The 25,921-nt window shown below is 37.0% G+C and overlaps 1 protein-coding gene across 6 annotated transcripts in view; it reads left to right on the forward strand.

Moving 5' to 3' along the window:
* Positions 1–25,921, forward strand: part of MAGI2 (membrane associated guanylate kinase, WW and PDZ domain containing 2) — a 1,522,816-nt gene that overhangs the window by 984,589 nt on the left and 512,306 nt on the right. For all 6 annotated transcript variants that reach the window (XM_053609528.1, XM_053609530.1, XM_053609531.1 and 3 more), the window contains one exon: positions 11,181–11,391. In XM_053609528.1, coding sequence (XP_053465503.1) covers positions 11,181–11,391 — 211 coding nt within the window. The remainder of the gene's footprint in view (positions 1–11,180; positions 11,392–25,921) is intronic.

The raw sequence follows: 25,921 nt of genomic DNA on the forward strand, positions 1-25,921 counted from the left end.
CAGAATATAATCTGTAGTATGGCCATGATCAAAAAATCAGTTATGTTAGTTTACAAACAATGAAATTAGAAATTAGATAAATACTCAGTAATCATAATTTCTTTTCTTTCTTTTTTTTTTTGCAATTTTGGCCGGGGCTGGGTTTGAACCCACCACCTCCGGCATATGGGGCTGGTGCCCTACTCCTTTGGAGCCGCAGGCACCACCCTCATAATTTCTTATTTATACAAATCAAGAAGGATGGTTTTCTCTTATTTAAGTATCAGCCCTGAAGTATTAATTCATTTATAAGAGCCTGTGATTCAAATTCTAAGAACTTCAGCTTCCAGCAGTGACGTCGACAGTCCTTCCACCACATAAAACCTTTTTAACGGGCTTGTTCGGTTTTCAAGAAAGCCTGGAGAAATCTTTAAGCCCCACCACATCTACCACTGTGGCTACAACCGCAAATGAGTAGAAACCAGAGTGAGGAGCTGACTGCCCCATGGGTTTAGGAGGAGAGTAAGCCCTGGGCTCATAGGAGACTGGGGGGCTGTACCTCTGATTCTGCTTAAAACAGTGTTCTCAAAGGTACCAGAGTGATGCCAAGTTCATAGCTCAGTAGCAGCCCCTGGTGCCTAGCAAAAGCAAATGCAGAACTCTAGAGGAACAATAGAGAACTTGGAAAAGAGTTTGTGGTGTCTGTGGATTATTTTTCTTCCTTTAAATCTCTTAACCCTATTATATGCTTTATCCCAGGAAGAACAGCTTAATTTATGCAAATGTCTTTTAAAGAAGAAATATTACCTTATATGTATCCTTTTTTAGCGCTCATATCATTATTTTGAAAATACCTAATATCCTACAACTCACAGAAGATTGACCCAGTGCTTGTTTTTGCAGGCAGAAACAATTTGGAGTACTCGAATGACTTATTATTTGGTGTTCTAAATAGTAGAACTCAACAGTAACAATACATACCTTTCACTGTACACCTACTATATATATTTCAGTGGTTCACTGTTCTGAGCTCTTTACATACATGCCTTATCTGATCCTTAGAGCTAAGTAATGTTATTGCCCCCACTGAGCAGTTGAAAACATTAAAGCATGCACAGAGTGTTTGACAACTCATTCAACATCCCACTTTAAAAGGTAGGTTCAAACCCAGGTGGTCTGACACCAGCCTCAGCTTTTTGTGGAGAAGTGATGCTATCTGGAGAATTGCTAAAAGAAAAGCAAAAACTTTCTTAAAATCTCAAATTATTTCTATTCTCTTTCCTATTCTCAATTCTTCTTTCTCTCAGTTTAAATGTATTCCTGCCATCCTTACTTCCAAAGAAATCCTATGAAGACAAGGAGACAAAATTATTGCATTTATTAAAATTTGTCACATAGCCATTAGAAATATAAATCATGGTGCTCTCTGACAGGATAAAATAAATTTTGGAAGTTGAAATTGTATGACAGAAGAAATAAATAAAAAATTTTCTATCTACCTTACAAATCCTTCATTATTTTTCTTCATTTCAAAGGTGGCAGTTGCAGAAAGCTACATATTCACTCTACACGTAGTCAGTGTCCAACAGGAATATGGGTATGATGTAAAATAGGTATTCTTACTTAAAATGGTTTTATCTTTATATCTTGATTTATTGATCTTGTTTAAATTTTTTAAAAACCAACTTTTCACATGATTTATCTTCTATACTTTTTGTCTTTTCTTCATTTATTTCTGCTCTGATCTTTACTATTTCTTTTCTTCTAATTTTAAGCCTGGTTTATTGTTGCTTTTCTAGTTCCTTGAGGTGCATCGTTAGGTTATTAATTTGAAGTCTTCCTACATTTTTGATATAGGCATTTATTGCTGTAAACTTCCCTTTCACTATTGCCTTTTCTGTATCTCTGGTTACTCTTTAATGAAATTGGGCAGGGACAGTCAAAACCATGGCATTCTAATTTGTCCTTGCTCTCTCACTCAAATGGTTTAGATACCACTAGGGCAATAAACATGAAAGCAGATGGAACAGCTACAATGTATATTTTTATAATATCGAGACCTTCAGCTGGGCCAGAGCTCTGAACTGAATGCAAAAAATGTACACATTTACTCTCTCCCAATTTGGTTCTCTCCCTTTTGGTTCCTATACTATGAACAGATCTTCAAGCTCTTCTGAATGTCTTATAGTAAGAAGAAAATCATACACTAAATTCAATAAAACCCTAAGGTAGACAAGATGAAAAGAATTACGTTCTTTACTTTTTCACAATAGTAAAAGTATATTTAAAATATGTTTTTTATAGGTCACTGTTTATAAAACTATATATTATAAATGTGTGTTTTGTGCCTCAATGTTTCTATAGAATTTCCAAAATTTTAATAGTCCTGGGCCCAGGGCAATTTTTTTAATTATTACCATTCTTTAAGAATGGATGTTCCTTCTTTATTGAAATATTTTGTGTTTCCTTTGTTTGTGAGAAAAAAAGAATAAAAGGCAATCCTTAGTCTGGTTTTGTAAGACATCCAAGTGATATAGCAATGCAGTATCAAATGCTCAAAACATGCCGGTGTTTGATAAAGTCTGTTTACTTCAGCAGCAAACATCTCATTAAAAATTACATTTTACAAAAATGTTTGAGTTTATTTTTAGATTTAACAATAAAATCATACTGAGAAATGCATCACAGAAGTCAAAAAGGACAATATTACTTGCCACCTCCTAATCAAGAAATAGCTTCATGCTTTCACAAAAGTAAAACGTACATAGGTTATTTGTCTCCTTCTCCTTAATTGAAATGTAAATAGTCCAGAGGTTCTCAGACCACAGATCTGACATATGTGTGATGTGTGTAAGGCATGCTTGCACACATGTATTTCCAATCCAGCTCCGTAGGGCTGGGGGCAGCAAGAGGAATGGCGGACAGAGGCGCCCATGGTGGGCACGTCAGACATGGTTCTTCCCTCCCTTAAGTATGAAAAGTCTGTTTTGTTCTTTATGGGTAATTTCATAATTACTGATACAGTGTCGCAATATATCTGATGGCTTAAAAAGATTTAAGCCGCATACTAAAGAAAGGCACAATCACATCCTCCAAAATGCAGGGAAACAAATATGATGTAGCATAAAACAGTAAATTGGAGTCCTAGCACTGGCAAATATCGGTTCAGTTAGCTGTAAGATGAACTCACCTAAGATTACCACTGTATGAGTTGAATTGTGCCCCCCCACCCCCCACCCCTGGTTTGTATGTTGAACTCTAAACCTTCAGTTACTCAGGATATGTGACTTTATTTGGAAATAGGGTTATTGCAGATGTCATTAGTTAGCATGAGGTCACAGTGGAGTAGGGTAGACCCTTGATTCAATATCACTGTTGGATGAAAATTGGAACACACACAACGTGCACACATATGCGTGCACACACACATATGCGTGCACACACACATACACACACGGAGGGCACCATGTGAAGTTGTGTGCTGCCACAAGCCCACACAACAACCAGCAGCTGGGAGAGAGGCCTGAAACAGACGCTTATTAGTGCCTCCAGAGGAAGTTGGCCCTGCCAACATCTTGATACAGGACTTTGGCCTCCAGAACTGTAAGACAATAAGGATCTGTAATTTAGGCCACTCAGTCTGTGGTATTTTGTTACGACAGCCATAGTAAACTCTCACATCCTGTTTGGACCACATCCTCCTAAATGGCCTAGCTTAATGTCTGGCATTTAATAGTCTCTCAATAAATGTTTATCAAAATAATTAATTAATGCCATTCCCTAGTAATATAGGAATATAAGACCAATTCCTTCTCTCACTGTTAAATAGTAAGAGTTCCTCACACACCTTGTGCCTTGGGGGCTGTTGTTTCTAGTTGCTACACTGTCTCCCTAGAAATCTGTTTTGTTTTACTTTATGATAAGGTCTTGTTCTGTGGCCCAGCATGATGTACCACTTAGTGGCCCAATCATAGCTCATTGCAGCCTCAAACTCCTGGGCTCAAGCAGTCTGCTTCAGCCTCCTGCGTAGCCGAGACTATTGGCATGTGCCACTGTACCCAAACAGTATTTTAAACTTTTTGTGGAGATAGGGTCTTGCTATGTTGCTCAGGCTGTTCTCAAACTCCCACCCTCAAATGATTCCCCACCTCAGCCTCCGGAGTAGCTGGGACTACAGGCACATGCCACCATGCCTGGCTCCCTAGAAAATTTTATACAACTCCTTTGTGTCATTGAGTATCATTTAACAAATCATTATTGGGTGGTGCCTGTGGCTCAAAGGGGTGGGGCACCAGCCCCATATGCCAGAGGTGGTGGGTTCAAATCCAGCCCTGGCCAAAAACTGCAAAAAAAAAAAAAAGAAAAAGAAAAAAAATCATTATTGCAGCACTCTATATAGTTACTCAGGGTTGAAGGAGGCACTTCTCCCGCTTCTGACATATAAGAATACATCTAGGAATAAATTTGTACCCCACTGGCCCTTGACTCACTGCCCAGAAGAAGTGCACTGACTTACCTGAGTAACTCAACTTGGAAGACTGATCTGGGCCTGTGTGGCTCAGTTCCACCCTTCGCTTCTGGGAACAGGTTCCAGCCCTCCATGGAAGGCCTGCCCTGGTCAGTGCTGCCAGCAGATGAGCTGGCCTGATTCCAGCTTTCACTAGCAGTCCATGACTCCCACTAAAAACAACATCGCGGATTAGTCTTTATAAATTGTAAATGTGAGAACGTATGGCTCTTTATTTGCCATACTCACTTTTTGTCTTTCTTTGTTCAAATGGAGGGATTAGGTGCTGGTTATTGCTTCCCACTCAACCCAATTCACAATTGCCTGATCGAAGGTCTTTTTTTCTCTTCCCCAATAATCTCTTGTCAAGTATCTTGCACTTTATAGGTCTTAAATTCATGTCTTCTAATGTAATCATTTATCAACTAAGAATAAAGAAATAAATGCATAAATGAATTAGATAAATGGGGAGAATTTTCCTTAGGAATCTCTGATACATCAATATATATGATCGTAGACTTCTCCAAAGACTCTAGGCCTTATTTTTTTTCCAGATCTCTTGTATTTCTTGAAAATGTAATTGTATTATCTATTGGGGGTAAAAAAAATTATTTGTCCATAGCTAAGCTTCTTGAATGAATTCTCCATCAGGATATTCACTGTTTTCTTTTCATTCATTCTTTACCTATTCCTATCTGCCTTTGCCACCCATGACTCCACCATAAATATTACCATAACTGGGAGCTGATGTCACCAGTGACCTCCATGTCATCAACTTTAATACATTTTATGTCTTTATCATACTGGATTTTTCAGACGCTTTGACCACAGGCAGGGTCCTCAAACTACGGCCCGCAGGCCACATGAGGAGGTGTGATTGTATTTGTTCCCGTTTTGTTTTTTAACTTCAAAATAAGATATGTGCAGTGTGCATAGAAATTTGTTCATAGTTGTTGTTGTTTTTTTTTTTTAAGCTATAGTCCGGCCCTCCAACAGTCTGAGGGACAGTGAACTGGCCCCCTGTTTAAAAAGTTTGAGGACCCCTGGAATGTCTCCTCCTTTTGGCCCTGTGCTTGGCTTTTGTGACTTGAAGGTCTCTTGATTTTCCTGTTGCTTCCATGGCTGCTCTTTCCCCATCTCCTTTCACCAGCTCCTGCTCTCAGTGACTGTTCAATGTTGGAACTCCTCAGACAGCTGCTCTAGGGATTCTTGTTTCCATTTCTCACATGCTCCCTCTCGGCAATTTCTTTTAACTTATGGCTAAAATTTTGATACAGAGGAGCCATATGCTGTTGTCACTGCAAGTTGATTCTCTCCCAGTAACTCTCTGAGTTGACATCTCCATTGTGAGTTTGGCCTAGACCGCTAACCCAGTGTGCCCAAGACGGGCCCACAGCACCCCTGCCCCACAGATTCCCCTTCCTCCTCCCATGTTTCCAGTCTCAGTGAAGAGCTTTGCCACCTACCATGTCTGCTTTACCATGACTTTTCCTTTTTCCTTATGTGTCTAGTTTTTATGAAAAGCATATGAAATTCACCCTTTAAATCCTTTTCGATCTTATTTCTACCCTGTGCCATTACCATCTCTTGTCTGGAGCCCAGAAGTGGCTTCCCACGGATCTATAATCATCTACTCCTGCCACTCTCAAATCCCCAGAATAGTCAAGGGGATCTTTGTGAAAAATGGAAACCTCATTTTGTCATCCCCTTGAATAAGACTTATCAGTGCTATTCATTGCTCTCAGGGTACCCTCCCAAATCCTGAGCATGCCTTATAAAACCTTGCCTAATCTAGCCCTTGTTTATTTCTTTCCTCCTTACCTCCCTCTGATTTTTTGCTTGTATAGCATACATATTGAAAAAGAGGTTTGCCTTGATTCTTCATATGAGATTAGATGAGTGCACATGCATGAGATCCCATCTTTTCTTTTGTTGCACTCACCACGCTTAAAATTATTTGTGTGAAGACTATGTATCTTAACATTTTGAGTTCCATGAGAACAAGGATCAATGTCTCTCTTGTTCACTCTTCTGTCCTCAGTTCCTGGCACCAATTGAGTGCTTAATAAATGTTGAATAAATGAATACCAAATAAAGGAATGTGTTGAGCACATAACCTTGTGTTTAACTTTTCAATGTAACATTTGGTATGTTCCATGTACAGACACGGTGTGGTCCATTTCCATGTTATAATCTACAGCAAAGAAAATCTAAAGTAGTGGTACCTCTTCTTGCTGCTCTTCTCTGCATAATTTACAAAGGTCAGATCTGCATGAGAAATCAGCTACGAGACTACATCCCTAAGGGCCATGTTATTTTCATAGTTTATTCTTTTGAAGGGCAAAAGAGTGATAACTTATAAAATGTTCTTGTGTTTCCTAATTCTGAATAGATATTTTGATGTCATTCTCCTAAACTAATGCAGATGGGGGGAGGGGAAATCAACTCAAGCAATTGGTGTTGAGACAAAAATGATATTTTAATTTACTCGTTTTAATCATTTTTATTAATTTCTGAAGTTATAAAAATAATAAATACTCCCTAAATAAAAATATATAAAGAAAATATATAATGAAAAAATATATAAAGAAAAATTCCCCCATCTTCATCCAAACTTGCTGTTCAGAGGTAATTAAATGACACTCTGTTGTTCATCCTTGCAAGCTGTTTTCATATGCATGTAGGTATATACAAAATTATATGCATATATGTAAAAAACCTTGGTGTTCACATATTTAAAAAATAGGGTTATTAGTATATATAACTCTGCAATTTGGATTACTCTTTAAATAATAACTCTAGTTACCTTTTAAGATCCAGTTCTTTTTTAAAACTATATAGTTATCCATTAGTAATGATACACACAATTACAAACAAAACTGTAATAATAATAATTATTATATAGATTTCCTTGTACAATAATACTTTAGATATTCTCAAAGTAGGATAATTGAGTCAAAGTATATGTGAATTTGCATATGAATTGTTTGAATTTTAATAGCTATTATGTTCCTGAAGATGATAGAATTTCCTATTTCAAAGATGGCTCTTACTATATTTCAGCCCCAGTAAATCTCAGTAGGACTCTGCTTCCAGTTTTTAGGTTCAACTGTCCCACTGTAGGAACTTACATATTATCTCTTTCTTGTTCACTCAAAGGATGTTTCTTTTTCTACATATATAAATATAGTATATCTGCTATATTCTTCCCCAACAAATAAGATCTTGGTCTTAATGGCAGAAAAGCTAAATGGGTGGAGAGGGGGGAAGTTCCTAAATATCTCAGAAAAAATATACATGGGTCATTATGAAAGTCTTGAGATACACAAAAATCAAGAAACATAAAATCAACATGGATGGAAGCAAATGAATTCTTCCCACGGACACCAATAAGCCGAGCAAATTGAAACTTGATGGGCGAATCAGAAAGGACACTTTTAACTGTGTGTCTTGGAAGTGAAATAATGAAACCTAGCAGTCTATTTCAAAACTTTCATTGTGACCCATGTATAAGGGGATATTTTGAAAGATCTCCATTATAGGCTGTTGCCACAACTTGGAGATTATAAACTGAGCTCCAATAAACAGTCTAGTGCAAGTGTCCTTATGGTAAAAGGATTTTTTTTTCCTTCTGGGTAGATGCCCAGTAATGGAATTGCAGGATCAAATGGGAGGTTTAGCTTGAGTTCTTTGAGGGTTCTCCATACATCCTTCCAAAAAAGGTTGTATTAGTTTGCAGTCCCACCAGCAGTGTAAAAGTGTTCTATTCTCTCCACATCCATGCCAGCATGTGCAGTTTTGAGACTTTGTGATGTGGGCCATTCTTACTGGGGTTAGCTGATATCTCAGGGTGGTTTTGATTTGCATTTCTCTAATAATTAGGGATGGTGAGCATTTTTTCGTATGTTTGTTAGCCATTCGTCTGTCTTCTTTAGAGAAGGTTCTGTTCATCTATTTTACCCATTGATATAAGGGATTGTTGGTTTTTTTCATGTTGATTAATTTGAGTTCTCTGTAGATCCTAGTTATAAAACTTTTGTCCAATTTAAAATATGCAAATATTCTTTCCCATTGTGTAGGTTGTCTATTTGGTGGTTGTCTCCCCAGCTGTACAGAAGTTTTTCCATTTAGCTAAGTCCCATTTGTTTATTTAATGCCCACAAACCAAGGAATGGATTAACAAGATGTGGTATATGTATACCATAGAATACTATTAAGCCATTAAAAATATGGAGACTATACATCTTTTATGTTAACCCTGATAGAAGTGGAACACATTATTCTTAGTAAAGCATCACAGGAATGGAGAAGCAAAAATCTATGTACTCAATTCTGATATAGGGCAATTTATGACCTAGTACATGGTGGAGTAGAGAGAGGGAGTGAGAGAGAGGAGTGCGAGATCACACTGTTTGACACACTTTTTGCGGGTGGGATACACAATTATAAGAGAGACTTTACCTAACAAAATATATAATTAAGCATACTTCTTGACCAAAATATTTGTCTAATAATCCTATCCCAGGAGAAGGTAGTCTTTAAAATAATCCCTTGGAAGTGAAATAATGAAACCTAGCAGTCTATTTCAAAACTTTCATTGTGACCCATGTATAAGGGGATATTTTGAAAGATCTCCATTATAGGCTGTTGCCACAACTTGGAGATTATAAACTGAGCTCCAATAAACAGTCTAGTGCAAGTGTCCTTATGGTAAAAGGATTTTTTTTTTCTTTTTAAAGAAGGTAGTCTTTAAAATCATCTCTTGGAAGTGAAATAATGAAACCTAGTGTGACCTTGAGAATGTCTCCACTTTCCTGCCTTTTCTCCACCCTCTAGAATGTGAGCTCTCCTAAGACAAAGGTCTAAAACCTGGCCATTATTAGGTTTTCCATATACATTTCTTCTCCTTCAAGAATCTATCTTTAACACATATTACAAATTTTCTGAAATGTAATAATTATCTATTTGTATTTAACTATATTATACAGAATTTATTTCTTCTTACCATTTGTTTTCTCCCCCTATTTTGAGATCTCTGCTCTAATTTATCATCATGCTATGTTTAGAATAAGACATGGTTCTTGATGAGACACATGGGTAGTGTACATTCAGATGTTTCCATGTTTGTAAGTGGCTTTCTTTGCCCAGACAGATAAGGATATCTTGGCAGAGTTAAGTTCCTAGGTTGCTGTACTTCTTTCCTGTCAAATTACTGCAGATATTTCCTTTTTTGTCTTTGAACATAGAGTACTACAGATAAACTTTCTGATGCTATTCTATTTTTCCTTTCTTTGTAAGCCGCTGAAGTTGCTTTTTAAAATTGTAGTTTGGTACCATTTTAGCTGGATATGTCCAGGGATCTGTATGTTTTATTAATCTGGCCATAGATTCAGTGAACCATTTTCACCTGCAGATTCAAGTATTTCTTCATCTTAAGTAAATTTTCTTCTGTTATTTATTAACTTAATATTTCTTCCCCAAGTGTTCCTTTTTTCTCATTCTGGAACTCACATTATTTATATGTGGTAGCTCTGGGGTCTCTTCTCAAAGCCTGTTACCATCTCTCTTAAGATAGTTTTTGCTCTGTTGTTCATTAGCTCCCCTTGCCTGTGGGGGATATGCCTCAAGACCCCTGGTAGCTGCCTGAAACCTTGGATAGTACTGAATCCTATCTATACTGTACATCATACCTATGATAACTTTTAATTTATAAATCAGACGCTTTGAGATTAACAATTATTAATAATAAAGTAAAATAAAATAATACAATGTATTAAAAAATTATGTGAATGTGCTCACTCATTCTCTCTCAAAATATTTCATTGTTCTATAGTTTCCTGTTTTTAGACCACAGTTGACCCTGGGTAACTGAAACTACAGAAGCAAAACCAAAGAGTTGAGGGGACTACTATGTTAGTTTTTTATTGCTGTAACAAATTATCACAAACATAGTCACTTAAAACAATGCAGATGTATTATCTTATAGTTCTGTAGATTACAGAGTTTGACATGGGTCTCAATGGCCTAAAAGCAAGGTGTTGGCAAGGCTGTGTTCCTTAATGGAGTCTCTAGGGAAAATCCATTTACTTGAATTTTCCAGCTTCTAGAGACCAACCACATTCCTAGGCTTATGATCCTCTTTTCCATTTTCAAAACCAGCAATATTACATATCTTAGACCATTCCTTAGCACTCACAGCTTCCCTTCACCCTCTCTTTCTGCCTATGTTTTCCACTTTTAAGGACCCTGTGATTACGTTTAATCATATTCCTCCAGCTGAGCCCACTTGGATAATTGAAGATAATTCTTTCATTTCAAAGTCTTTTTTTATTGCATCTGCAAATCTTCTGCCATGTAAGATAACACTCAAGTGTTCCAGGCATTCAGGGCGTTAACATTTTTAGGGGACTAATAGTCTCTTTACCACACCTATATTGTGAAATTGTCCTTACATTTTTATCCTTTAAATCTCCAATTCAGTAAATGCAGCGATTATTTGAAGGACAGACAAGAATGATGAGTGAAAGGAAAACTCAAATAGGCCTAGTGATAATTTTCAGAGCCATTTGCAATTACACTTTTACAAAAATATTTCCTGTTAGCCTTCGTAGAGCTTACTCCTTGGAGGAGTGTACCCCACACTCATCCCGGTTACTGTTGCTGGAATGACTAACCAGGTTCTCTTGTTTTACAGAATCCAGTGAACAGGAAGACAAGAGTGCAGGTGCCTCAGGGGAGATGCCCTCCCAGCCTTACCCTGCACCAGTGTACAGTCAACCCGAGGAGCTGAAGGAGCAGATGGATGACACGAAGCCAACCAAACCAGAAGACAATGAGGAATCAGACCCGTTGCCTGATAACTGGGAAATGGCCTATACAGAGAAGGGTGAAGTCTACTTCATTGAGTGAGTTTCACACATTTCTTTGAACGTTGCCATAAAGATCATCGCAGAATTTAAATGATGTAGCAAGTGTACATGTGGTAAAAAGAAAACATGAAATTCTATTGCTTCTAGTAATCACTCCTTTGTGAAAGAATAATGAATGGGCATAAAATACAGCTATAAATCAAAGAATAAATTAAATAATTCCATTCTAAAATCTGTTACAATCATGACTTTAAAAGGCAAATCTCCGTTTGATATTATCATTGAAGTAGAAATAAACTAGATATCATGGAAAAATGCTCATTTAATTCCTAAAAAAATATATATAGACCAAATGAAATTTTTCTTCTTATTGTTTAAGTTAGACGTCCAGAATTGTCCACCATCATGTTTCGGAGTTTAGTCAGATGCAGCTATTTAAAGCAAAATCTTTGCTGGTCACCAAAAAAAAAGAAAGAAAGAAAGAAAAAATGGTTTAAGCATTTGACCCAATAAAATAATTTGGTTTTGTATGAGTTCATCATACTTAATTTTGCTAAATTCCATCCTATTCATTGCTTACCATTCGCTTACTATTTTCGTGACTTTCCAAGGAAACTGAAATTTGAATTTTAAACTTCTTGGTAATACTCAAACTAATCTTTTTTCTTTGAGGATAATTTTCCAAAATATATTTTCATATATTTCTTTATCTTCTAGGAATAGCACAACTTTTTAAAAAAAGAATTCTGAAGTGGAGGATTTGAGCATTAAGCTAAATTATTAATGTACATGAGAAAACCAAAATATTCACTAGAAGGAATAAAAACTGAAAGTCTTGTAAATTAGCAACATCTTCTCTAAGCTTCAAAGAGAAAAAAATAATAGAAACTCAAGTTCTCAGTGTTGATAGTGGGATAAAAATATGTAAACTCTGATTTTTTCAAAATTACATTAAAACTGGATTTTTTTTTCTCCCAACCTGCAGTGATTTATGACTTAGATCTCCATAGGAAGAATTCAGTTGTGAAATTGAATACCATATGCCAATATTTAATTCTCACATGAAGTTGGAAACTCTGATCCATGTGGGCAAGGGACTAGGTAATCAGGCAATTACTTGGTGCTCTGATTGACTCCAACATGGATGAGAAATGCAGTGTTTTAAAGAAAATGAGTCACCAATTCCCCTTTTGGCAAATGTTCTAACTTTGCAAAAAGAATCTCTTGCATTATTTCTTATTGCTATGATGAGTGACTCCAAGACATATTTGAATCAATTGGTTAGAAAAAGAGAAAGATATCATATTTTAAATTGTGGTGACAGGGCTACAGAAGAATATGGCAGTATCCATAGGAGTTAAAGTTCTTTGTAATTTTCGTAATTTTTGCTTTTGGCAGAACTTGAAGAAGGACAAAAAGGAGGTAGTTAGCTGGGACCTTGAAGATATGGCACTTACAAAATGGGTAGGCAGATTATTGGGCCACCAAGGACAAATTATGCAAAGAGAATATGTAGCCTGAAAGTGGAGTGTGGACCTAAATATCCAGATGCTGCCCCATTGGTCAAACTTGTAACAAAATTAATATGAATAGATAAATCCCAGTGGGATGATGGATGCATGGGGCATACCAGTATTGGAAAAATAGCAAAATTCATATAGCATTAAAGTTGAACTTCAAAAGATAAGTCATCTAACAATTTTCAAAAAAACACGAAGCTTCTACAGCCACAGGACAAACATACAAAATTAATTTTAGATCTCAGTCTTGTCTCAAATCAACAACCTTCCACTCATGTCAGTATCTTGATTAACATTACAATGCAAAATACCCACACATTAAATAAAAAAAAAAATTTACCCAGTAAACGTGACCTGGACATTTTTCTATTGTTAAGGCCCTGTCATTTAAATGTAAGCCTGGAATTACTCAAAACAGAATTCAGGTTTACAAGATAAAAGAGGGAAGAGAAGTGTCAGAGGGCAGGGGAAGCAAGTGTGTTTCTGAAAGGAAAAGTCTCAAGCAGCAAAAAGAGAAATGACATGCAAAAAATACTTAACAGTATTTATATCTAGAAACATAATTTTGATATTAAGCTGGATAGATAGCATGACATCATTGTAGGCCAAAAGTCAAAATACAAATCCTCGATGTGAAGTCACAAATCGATGTTTAGAACAAATGATGTTCACAACAAGGAAACTAGAGATATACACATTTTTATTATATAACAGAGGCTGTACAAAATAATCCAGTGTGACAACTTGATTACAAGAACTGTTCCCTTACGATGTTTCCAACAATGCAATTATAAAAACCTTCTTGCTTTGTGATTGTAAAATAAACTTTCCTCTTTTAGCTGTGTCAGGTTTTAAGGATGTAAGGAAAATGGACTTCGAAAGACAGAAATTGTGCTCCAGGAATATAGTAAATAATGAGGCTCTGTCCAGCCTTGAGAGAATGGAGCAAAATGATTCTCTTACTCTAGTCATTTAAACAGTGTGGGCATTCAAAGAGTCATGAGGTTTTGTCCTTGCTCTCGAACTTGTTGTCAAGTTAAGGAAGAGAGACAAATAGTTACCAGCAATTAGTAAGCAATTTCTGAATTTTGTAATAATATTCAGAGAAGTTAGATAAGCTTAGAATAGGGCGGCACTGTGGCTCAGTGAGTAAGGCGCCAGCCCCATATACCAAGGGTGGCGGGTTCAAACCCGGCCCCAGCCAAACTGCAACAACAGCAACAACAACAAAAAAAATAGCCGGGCGTCGTGATGGGCACCTGTAATCCCAGCTACTCGGGAGGCTGAGGCAAGAGAATTGCCTAAGCCCAAGGGCTGTGAGCTGTGATGCCACAGCACTCTACCGAGGGCAACAAAGTGAGACTCTGTCTCAAAAAAAAAGATAAGCTTAGAATAGACTTAAAATGTAAAAAGAGGCATCAGAGGGAAGGTGAGATAATATAGACTTGAAAAGTTAATAATGTATAGATAGAGAACATTCCAGACATAGAAACTGTCATGACAATGACCCGGTCCCTGGACGTACTGGGGATAGTGAAAAGACCCCCTTCCCCCCGACCCTACTAGAGAAGTGTGTATTAGTTGCTAAAGCCTGGAAAAATTAATGCTTAGTTTTCGTTTTCCCAGATCATTAGTGCTTTCGAAAGGCGAGCAAAGGATTGGCTTTTTTTGTTGTTTTTGGTTTGTTTTTTAATCTTCCCAGTACTGGAGGGATGGATCAATGGATGGTATTAAGAGCAGAGATAGATTGAGGTGGAAAATTAAAACAAAATGGAGGAGACAGTTTCATTGGTGGTGAGAGAGCTGATGCTGAGGGAGGCTCACCCAGAGGTTAAGGAGAATGGAAAAGCCTGGAGTCAGGCTGAAGTAACTGCTGGGAAGGTGTTTAACATAGGAGGCAGCTGTGAGGGCCGTGAGGAACTGGCCAATTTAAGGGTCCTCCACAGAATGAGGCATCCCCCACCCCACACTTCATACTGGACCCATTTGCACTTCTTTCTGTCCTCTAGAAAGGTTGCTTTTGAATCTCCACACTCGCTCGGGAACCACAGAGCAGGGAGTGAACCAGTGTCTTTTGTCCTGGTCCCTCATGTCCACACCCTCTCCACGGATGGCTGGAGTTTCCTTTCTCTCTGCCTGTGGTTCACTGCAGTTTACCTTCTCTTAGTTTTCACTAATTTTCTCCTAAACTGCTTTCATTCTTTGCACTGCAGTGGCCCTTTCTTTCCTAATTGCATTTGACAAAGTGAACATTTCCACCCATTGTCACCGATCTGTGAGTACCTTTGCTGTCACTAACACAGGGAATTCTGTCATGAGTAAAACCTGCACTGTGAATGGTCTTGGAAGCAGCTCGTTAGAGCAGGAGGCACTGACGGGGAAGGACCATGGTTGTCCAATAAGGCCCTTCTTAAAGCCAGAGGTGGTCCTGAGGCAAAGTCATGGAAGAGAATAATAAGGAAATATAGAAAGATGGGGACTGTATTCCACAATGTGGAATGGTTAAACTGAGCTAATTAACACACGTGTTACCTCACACGCTTATCATGTTTTGTGTATGTGGTAAAAGCACTTAAAATCTACTCTCTTGGCAATTTTCACAAATATAATATTGCACACATGATTTTTATTATCAACATAAAAATGTACATATAAAAAAATTTTTCAAAGAAAAAAGATAGGGTAACATAAGAGGAAGGCAAACCAGAAGTAAAGTAAAAGAAAAGGAGAAATATAGACATTTGTGAGGGAAGGGCCATGGGTGAAAACTTTCCCCTGGCACAGATACAGTGGGGCCAATTAGAGTAAGGGACGTCTCCTCTGGTAGGTCACACCCTTTCATAAAACTTTACTGAATTCTGTCTCTGTAAAATGAAAATCAAAATGAAACAGACAAGGACCCCTTGGTTCTGTGAATAAAATTAATGATATACACTTTTAGAAGACATAATATATACAAATCTATGTTTGTATTATAAGATTTGAATTACAGTAACAAGTAATTCAGTTTGTCTTCTGTTAAATAATGTTTTGGAATATTTATTTTTATTTGATATTGCAAAAATAGTTTAGATGGCTCAATCCTTTAAACATTCTGCATTTGAAAGGTAAGGATTTTTTTCTGTAGTTCTCAACAGCATTGGTGAACTAGTGGGCCAAATATGTTTCCCGCACTCCTCACACTGCTTCCTTTGATGAATGATAAAAGTGGGTTTCTCTTATCATTTACATTGATATTTAATGAGAAAAGATGAATGTACAAGAAAGTGCTTTTATTAATCTTTTATTCTAAAATAGGCAGTATATTAATTGTACATTCAAATGAGAATAAGTAAATGTAAATTCAAATGAGTTCTTGTATATGGAGAGTTTTTTCAGGCTGTGTTCAGATTACTTGACAATAGCCACTAATATATTAAGCATTCACACGCTGTTCATTTAGTCCTCCCTTTATAGAAGTAAATAGCTACTTACCAAGAAGTGACAGAGCCAAGATTCTTTGATTCTGTTTATTCAACAGAGGTTTATTGGGCATATACTATGTGCTAAAAATGACTCTAAACCCTGAGAATACACTAGTCAAAAAAACTGATAAGATTCATACTTCCATGGAGCCTTGGCTTGTAATCAATTTGCTATGGTGCCTGCCTTACATAGATAGCATCCTAACCACTCTATGATGTGCTTGATTTATCTTTCATGATGAGGCTCTGAGGCACCCTGGAACAAATTAATATCGCAAAGGCCACATAACTCCTTCACCCTACAAAGCCATTCCCATTGTCCCATACTATTTTCAATATGGAAACAAACATTGGCTGAATAAACTTTTTTTTATTACAAACAGTATTTGTTTGATAAGTTCCTAGGCCAGCCATTCACTATTTCAGAGGCTAAATGTTCTATAAAGAAGAGCTGCCACAGGGTTAATCTGGATTGACATGCTTTGGGAATCCCGTTAAATTACTTCTTTGTTTTGGAGTCAGTTTAGTTAGTGACACAAAAGAGACAGCTATTGCTCTGGCAAAAAACAAAGCAACAACAAGAACCTATTTGTTTACTACCATCTTCCCGAATGGCAGAGAACACTATGTCATCTTAAATAACAGATTTTTAGATGCAGCTTTTTGAAACTGAAAATCACATCTGTGAAAAATGTCGAGGCTATGCATGGCTTCCAAATCTTTGTTGGGGCTGAATTTGCTTTTTATTTATTTATTATTATTATTTTTTACTTCCGACTACTACTCCTATAGATATGAATTTGCTTTTAAGTTTTTAAGAAAATGCACAGTCTGTTTCTTTTTATGTTGCTATCCCTCTGCTCCTTAAATTTTAAGTAAGTCACCAATTACCTTATTACTATTTCTAACAAACAAAGTAAAGCTTCGTTTACTAAATAGAAGACCAAATACTTAGGAAATTTATTGGAGAGAAATATAAATTTAGTTATTTGGTATACAGCAACACCAGAAATATATTTTCTCATTCTGGGCTTGGCATGTCCCTACCAGTCACGAAATCCAGTCTGGGCTTCCTTTCTTTAACTTATATTACAAAAACAGTAGATATATTGAATATTGTTTCCATGCTTTTTTTCTTATGCCTGCACAAGATTCTGGTGTAATTCCCAGACTGAAATAAATGTTTTAGACAAAACAGTGTGCAATATACTCCCACATTATCCACAACAATTTTTATAATAAAGCTTCTTATAAAAATGTTTTCTAAACACATGAAAGGTAATGTGATGGCAAGCTCACACATTCATATGCATAAGAAAAAGTGTACAAATTTTATCTGGGAAACGGCCACTCTACCGGTCATTGACAGTAGATTTATTTGTGAATTGCCTATGAATAGGAAGAAGAAATAGTGAAAGTTTGGGTGAACGGAGAGTCTTGAAGGAACCATTGTTAGTCATCAATTACATACATCCAGTCCTTGCTTTAAATATTTCTTCTTTTTAGAATGATGTTATAGGAGGAAGATAAAGTCTTTTGGAAAATAATATAATCATCATCAAGATTTTATTAACTGTAGTAGAAAATCTAATCAGTCTACATACATTTAAAGATTAATGTTTATGTTAAAACAACCTAAAACAGACAATAATCTTTATGTTGTTATCATTTCTGGACCTTTATAACGACTACCATTGAAACCTTAACATCCATCCACATTTTTAATGCCTATTGACTGCAAAATGTTTACCTGCACCAAGTTTATCTTGTTCACAAAAGATTATCTTAGGAAGTCAAATGCCGTTGAATTTAATCTCTTATTTTTTCTAGCATAGTATCTCCTAGGAAAAATATATCACCTGTCAGTTATAGATTGAGATTCAGAAGAGCCTTTTTAGAAGAACTTGTCATTGTTCTAAGTTTGTTACTATTTTTAGAGAAAATGGAGCAAAGGAAAAAGTGTTTCATAAAGGTTTTTTTGTTCCACTACTACAATTTCAGTTTCTGGAAGAAAACACTCCAATGTTTGTACAGTAGTGAAAACATTCTTTTGATCCAGGTGGAAATATGAAGGAAGGAAAGAAGAGAAGAAGAGGAAACAGAAAGAAACGAGAAAGGAGCAGAGAACATGTTTTAAAGTTAGGTTTGAATTGGGTCATCCCTTAGGATCCAGTTACGTAGACAGTACCTAGGAAACTGAAAAGGGGTTTGAACCCTGACTAGAAAAACAATAGAGTAAATGAAAAAAATGGAAGGCAGATAGAATGTTGTATGATCCACAGGAAATTTTAGCTTTTGCTTCTAATAAACACTTGTTTTATCAGCCTAGTTCTTTAGCATAACTAAAGAACTTTAAGTTTTTAGTATAAGATCAAATATTTATTTTTTTGTTTGATTTGGGGGGGTTGTGCTTTTTCTTTCTCTCTCTCTATTTTTTTTTGTTTGTTTTTGGGGATTCAACGAGAGTACAAATAACCAGGTTATACTGATTGCATTTGTTAGGTAAAGTGCCTCTTATAACTGTGTCTTGCCCCCAAAAGGTGTGTCACACACCGAGACACCCGCTCCCTCCCTCCTTCCGCCTTGCTGCTCTTACCTTCTCCCACTTCCCTCCCTTCTTCCCTCTCTTTGCTCTTCCTTCCCCCCCCCACCTCCATCCTTCTCTCTCTCTCTCTCTGCTCTCCTCTTCCCTCACCCCTCACTGTGTACTAGGACATTAATTGTCCTCATATCAAAATTGAGTACATCAGATTCATGCTTCTCTATTCTTGTGATGCTTTACTAAGAATAATGCGTTCCACGTCCATCCAGGTTAATACAAAGGTTGTAAAGTCTCCCTTTTTTTTTAATAGCCGATTCCATGGTATACGTATACCATAGCTTGTTAATCCATTCCTGGGTTGGTGGGCATTTAGGCTGTTTCCACATTTTGGTGATTGTAAATTGAGCTGTGATAAACAGTCTAGTGCAAATTTCCTTATAATAAAAGGACTTTTTTCCTTCTGAAAAAAGGAAAAAAGATGCCTAGTAATGGGAATGCAGGATCACATGGGAGGTCTAGCTTGAGTTCTTTGAGGTTTCTCCATACTTCCTTCCAAAAAGGTTGTACTAGTTTGCAGTCCCACCAGCAGTGTAAAAGTGTTCCCTTCTCTCCACATCCACTCCAGCATCTGCAGTTTGAGATTTTGTGATGTGGGCCATTCTTGCTGGGGTTAGATGGTATCTCAGGGTGGTTTTGATTTGCATTTCTCTAATAGATAGGGATATGAACATTTTTTCATATGTTTGTTAGCCATTCGTCTGTCTTCTTTCGAGAAGGTTCTGTTCATCTCTCTTACCCATTGATATAAGGGATTGTTGGCTTTTTTTCATGTGGATTAATTTGAGTTCTCTACAGATCCTAGTTATCAAGCTTTTATCTGATTCAAAATATATAAATATCCTTTCTCATACTGTATATTATCTATTTGCCTTGGTTGTTGTCTCCTTAGTTGTACAGAAGCTTTTCAGTTTAAGTCCCATTTGTTTATTTTTTGTTGTTGTTATAATTGCCACAGCAGTCTTCTTCATAAAGTCTTTCCCCAGGCCAATATCTTCAAGTGTTTTTCCTATGCTTTTTTCGAGGATTTTTGTTGTTTCATGCCTGAAATTTATGTCTTTATCCATCTTGAATCAATTTTTGTGAGTGGAGAAAGGTGTGGGTCCAGTTTCAGTTTTTTCCATGTGGATATCCAGGTTGCCCAGCACCATTTAATGAATAGGGATTCTTTCCTCCAGTGTATGTTCTTATTTGATTTATTGAAGGCTAGGTGGCTCTAAGCTGTTAGTTTCATTTCCTGGATTTCTATTCAATTCCAAATGTCTATGTCTTTATTTTTGTGCCAGTACCATGCTGTCTTGACTACTATGGCCTTGTAGAACAGCCTAAAGTCTGGTAGGTTGATGCCCCCGACTTTTTTTTATTACTAAGACCAGCCTTAGCTATACAGGTTTTTTCTGGTTCCAGACAAAATGAAGAATTATTTTTCCAAATCTTTTATTTCTTCTGACACCCAACTGTCATTCAGCATAAGGTTGTTTAATTTCCATGCCTTTGTGTGGGGTTGAACGTTTTTGCTGGAGTTGAATTCCACATTTAATGCCTTGTGGTCTGAGAAGATACAAGATAAAATTTCAATTCTTTTGATTCTCTTGAGGTTTGTTTTGTGTCCTAAAGTATGATCAATTTTGGAGAATGTTCCATGGGCCGATGAGAAGAATGTATATTCTTTAGCTTTGGGATGGAGTATTCTATATATGTCTATCAAGCACAGTTCTAGGGTCTCATTTAAGTCCCTTATGTATTTATTTAATTTCTGTTTAGAGGATCTGTCAAGCTCTAGAAGAGAAGTGTTATTATGGTGTTATAGGGTGTCATGTTGCTCAGACTAATTAAGGTCTATTTCAAGAATCTAGGAGCATTTAAGTTGGGTGCATAAATATTTAGAGTTGAAATGTCTTCTTGTTGTATTTTTCCCTTGACCAAAATGAAGCATCCATCTTTGTCTTTGTTGAATTTAGTTGCTTTAAATCCACATGTATCTGAAAATAAGATTGCAACCCCTCTTTTTTTCTGAATTCTGTTTGCCTGAAAAATCGTCTTCCAAACCTTAACTCTGAGTTTTAATTTGTGTTTTGAAGCTAGGTATGTTTCCTGCAGATAGCAAATGGATGAGTTGTGTTGTTTAATCCAATCAGTCAGTCTATGCCTCTTCAGTGGTAAATTCAAGCCATTAACATATATTGAGATAATCAATAATTGTGGTAGTGTTCTATTCATCTTATTTTGTGAAAGTCCATTGCTTAGTTTTATCTTTTACATCATTATGGAAGCTAGGTTCTGTTCTTTAATTTTTGGGTGCTCACTTTGCTGGTGGTCCATTGTGATGGTCAGTGTGTAGAACAGGTTGAAGTATTTCCTGTAGAACTGGTCTTGTTGTGGCAAATTTCCTCAATGTTTGCATATCAGTAAAAGATTTGATTTCTCTGTCAATTTTAAAGCTTAGCTTAGCAGGATATAAAATTCTGGGTTGGAAATTGTTTTAAGTAGATTAATGGTAGATGACCATTGTCTTCTGGCTTGAAAAGTTTCCTTAGAGAAGTCTGCAGTCACCCTGATGGATTTGCCCTTGTAGGTCAGTTGTGGCTTACTCCTGGCAGCTTGCAGAATCTTTTCTTTTGTCTTAATTTTGAACAGGTTCATCACAAATGTCTTGGAGAAGCTCTATTTGAGTTGAGGTGACGTGGAGTCCAATACCCCCTGAAAGGAGTGTGTCAGAATCTTTGGTGATATTTGGGAAATTTCCATTTATAATATTCTCTAGTATGGCTTCAATTCCTCTGGGGCATTCTTCTTCCCCTTCTGGAATACCTATAACTCATATATTTGAATGCTTCATAAAGTCCCATAATTCTGTCAGTGAACGTTCTGCTTTCTGTCTCTTTTTTTCTGCCTCTTTAACTGTCTGATCTCAAGAGCTTTGTCTTCTATTTCTGAGACTCTTTCTTCTGCATGGTCTAATCATTGTTGATACTTTCTATTACATCTTTACATTCCTAATTGCCTGCTTCAATTCCTTCAGCTCTGCTATATCCTTTCTATATTCTTCATATCATTCATCTCTTATTTGATTCTGTTTTTGGATTTCCTTTTGGTTATTTTCCACTTTCTCAGCCATTTCCTTCATTGTTTTCATTGTCTATATTTAAAATTCCCCTTCTGTCATTTCTAATATCTCTTTATAGGTGGAATTCTCTGCAATAGCTACCTCATGGTCCCTTGGCAGGGTTGCCCTGGACTGATTTTTCATGTTGCCAGGATTTTCCTGCTGATTCTTCCTCATGAGTATTGTTTTTTTTTTTTTTTTTAATCTGTTTCCTTGCCCTAATTTTTCTTTCAATTCCTCTTGCTCTTTAAGTTACCATGCCTCTGGCCTAAGGTTTTGATAAATCCTTTTGGTACAAGATCAGAAGGATGAGAAGATTAAAGAGCAAGAAGGGAAAAAAGATTTTAAAAAAGAAAAAAGAGAAAGGAGAGGGGTGAGTAAAAGAGAATATTGACAGAAAGAAGAGAAGCACAGAAAGAGGAAGATAGGAGTAATATACAGTAGGGTACTTTGACTCATACCTTAAAAACCCTCAACCTCTGGGGGTGCTGGGTTGGGTGGTTCCCTTGAGATCAGCAGGTCTTTGCCAACCTGAGAAGACACAGTATCCCATTTCCACCAAACAGTGAGGGAAGACAAAAATAGTATAAATCAAACCAAAACAAATAAACAGAAAACCTTATAGGATAAAATTGGGGGAAAACCAAATAACAGGGGCAAAAACACTAGCAAATATGAAGTTCTTATTATTAAAGAATGGAACATTGGAAAATTATTTTTAAACTAGAAAAATGAAGAAAGAAAAAAGTCTAGGGGAGAAACATTGAAATAATAAAAAAAAAAAAGCAGTAGGGTGGCACCTGTGGCTCATATGCCGGCCCCATGTGCTGGAGGTGGTGGGTTCTAACCCAGTCCCGGCCAAGAACTGCAAAACAAAAAAGCAATATATATATATCTTGCTGCATATTGTCTGGGCAACAGGTGATTTTCTGGGGTATGACATGCTAATCACAATGCTGATACAGCTGTATGAGATGGAGACTGGAGGCCTCTGCAGACCTCTTTGCCCTCAAACCTCATACGGTTGAGAGCCTGAATCTCTCCTCAGCCCAGCTAAAAGACACTTTAAACTCTTAACCTTGGCTAAGCAGAAGCTTTCCCAGGAAAGCACTTGTTGCTGGACTCTCTCCTGAAGTGGCTGCCCGCTTATCCGATGCACCAAAACTGGCCTCACTCTATTCCTCTGAGGGCTGAGGCTGCAAGGCAGCCCTCCTACTGCCAAACACTGAAAGTTCCACTCTTCTCCAGTGTCTCTGTCCTGGCTATTAGAACTGCTCACAGTCGCTAGATCACTCACCCAAAGTCTCCCAGCCTGAGCCTGGCTCATGCGACCCTGAGGGCGGACCCTGCAGGGCAGGTCTCCCACAATGGCTATGCTGCCAAGCCCACAGCCAAACAACATTAGCTCCATTCTGGCCCAGCAGCTCATTACCAGAACCTAGACAACGCTTAAAGTCACCCGCACTCTTGCTCAAGTTCTCCCAAGGTAATTCAACTGAGTGCCCAAGTCCGAAAAACAAAACAACCCATAGGGAATGACTTCTCTATCTGCAATTCCGCTGCTGTTGTATTACAGCCTCAGACCAAATGCAACCACTTGCCACTTGTCCACTGCTTTTGTCCTCCTCCTGGGATCTAGAAGTCTCTCACTATCTCCCTGTGACCCCAAAGGGATGTTTCTGGGCAGAGTCCACAAGCCGGAGATGCCTGGAGTCTTCTCTCCCCAATCTCACCGCACCAGTTGCAAAGAAGCTATTACTTGGCCACCGTCTTACTCCCTCAAGATCAAATATTTATATGTAGGTTATGTAAATAAGGTGTTTTAAAAGACTTTGTTTTGGGGGAAAAAAAGTTCAAATTTGAATGAAGAAAATTTGATTTGAAAGTTATTAATATTTGAAAAGAGAATTTAAGTTTATATGGAAAAAATTTTCCAGGGATGCCTCCTCAGTGGCAGTGCTTTCTTTGCTCTCTGTGCACAGGCAATTGAATGTAATACCTACTAAGTGCAGGGCACCTAACACTTACTTACAAAGGGAATTCTAGTGTGGTTACTACTCATAAATGGTAACTAAAGGTCTATTTCTAACATTCTGGCAGAACCTGAGGAACAGACTTTTATTACCATCTGATGGAGCGAAACAAAGCACTTTGGTAGAAAAAGCAAATGTGTGAGGCTCGGGTTTCAGACCATAAAAAACCTTGGACTTGGAAATCAGCTATGTCTGGGCTTAATGTTAGCATTTTCATTTTCATCCATTAGCTATGTAATTTTGGGCAGATTATCCAGCTTCTCTCAACCTTTGTTTCTCCATCTCTAAAATGGAGTTAATAATACTTAGCCACAAAGGCTGGTTAGCACTAAATGGGTGATGCAGGTGAAAGTTTCGGCGCACTCTCTCACACAGTAGACAATGTGTGAGGTGGTTAGAACGACTTTGCAGTGAGGTGCTGTACTGTAAGTAGCTTTTCTTTTGAAATGAAGCATGTTTAATGTGAGAAGAATGTTTTCTCGGAAGATAAGATATTATTTAACCTGCTGCTTTTGTCAGTTTGGCAAAGGTTAAGCTTACAGAATGTACAGAAATTTCTGATTCAGTGCAGGTCAGTCTATTGCATATCAAGGCCATTCTGATATGAATTTAAACTACACTTGCGGAATTGAATGAAATTTTACATCTAGTTTATTCTAGTCTTCCAAATAGACCCAGTATTTAGTTTAGCATGAGAAAAGAGTTTTGGATATATCCATACGATTAACCATTATTTCAAAGGTTTTGCATGAATTTTTCAATATGACATTGAACATTAGTAGCTGCTGGTCTTTTTCTACTTAATCTCTTACTTTCCATGATCATCACATTAGCTTTATCCATAGAAATGCATAAAGCAGTACTACATATATTATTATGATTTAAAGGTCCTAGAAAAAATTTGTTCCATTCCCCAACTAGAATAAGAAGAGTTTCTGTGCAAATGTAGCATATGTATGTCTATATGTCTCTGTGAATTGAAATTTAAGATTATATAGTGTTAGTATTTTCTTTTCTTGGCATTTTTGTGACACACAACTTAGATAGATACAAAAAACTGATGTCATGCATCTGAATCTACCCTAGCTGGGAAAATGCAAAGAAATCACTTCCTCAAACTTGGTTATACAGAATATGAAAAATCCCTACATGATCCAATGTTATACATAGTTTTATGCCCAACACTGAATCCTATATTCTAATGGAATTATCAAGGTTTTAAAATATATAATTTAAGGGAAGTAGAAAAGCCACTTGGTCTGTTGTCTCTCAAATGCATTACAAATACCCCTTTTGTAAGGCATCTTGAAGGACCAGGCAAATTACAAGGCTAGCGGGAGCCACTATTGAAAAATACTGTGCTGTATCTTCATGTGACGTTTTAAGATAATTACTAGAGGTAACTACTACCCATATTTCTTTCAGAATCATTTCTGAAGATCAACTCAAAATGCTATTAACTATAAGAGAATCAATCTGTCAAAATGTATTAAAGCGACACATGTTAGTTCAACCTAAAAAAAAAAAAATCATCCTGTAATGAGATGCGTTATATAAGCTCAGAAAATGCACAGTTCTTTACTAAATTAGCCAGTATTTGAGGTCCATAGTAGTGTGGTTTAGAAAGGATAATTTAACCTACAGTAGCTTAGTAATTGTCCCTCAATACTTTTCCATGGTTGTGTTTGCTTTTGTGAATATGTCTAGAGTCCTAGAAATAACTGTTCTCTAAAGTGGGGAAAGGATTTGGAAGAAGTAAGTGAGAACAGAAAGAAGGGAAAATTATTTTCCTTATCTACCTCCGAACATTTCCTCCTACCTCCTAGAAACATAGACATTGACAC

Source organism: Nycticebus coucang, chromosome 11 (genome assembly GCF_027406575.1).
Source record: "Nycticebus coucang isolate mNycCou1 chromosome 11, mNycCou1.pri, whole genome shotgun sequence".
Classification (NCBI taxonomy): domain Eukaryota; kingdom Metazoa; phylum Chordata; class Mammalia; order Primates; family Lorisidae; genus Nycticebus; species Nycticebus coucang.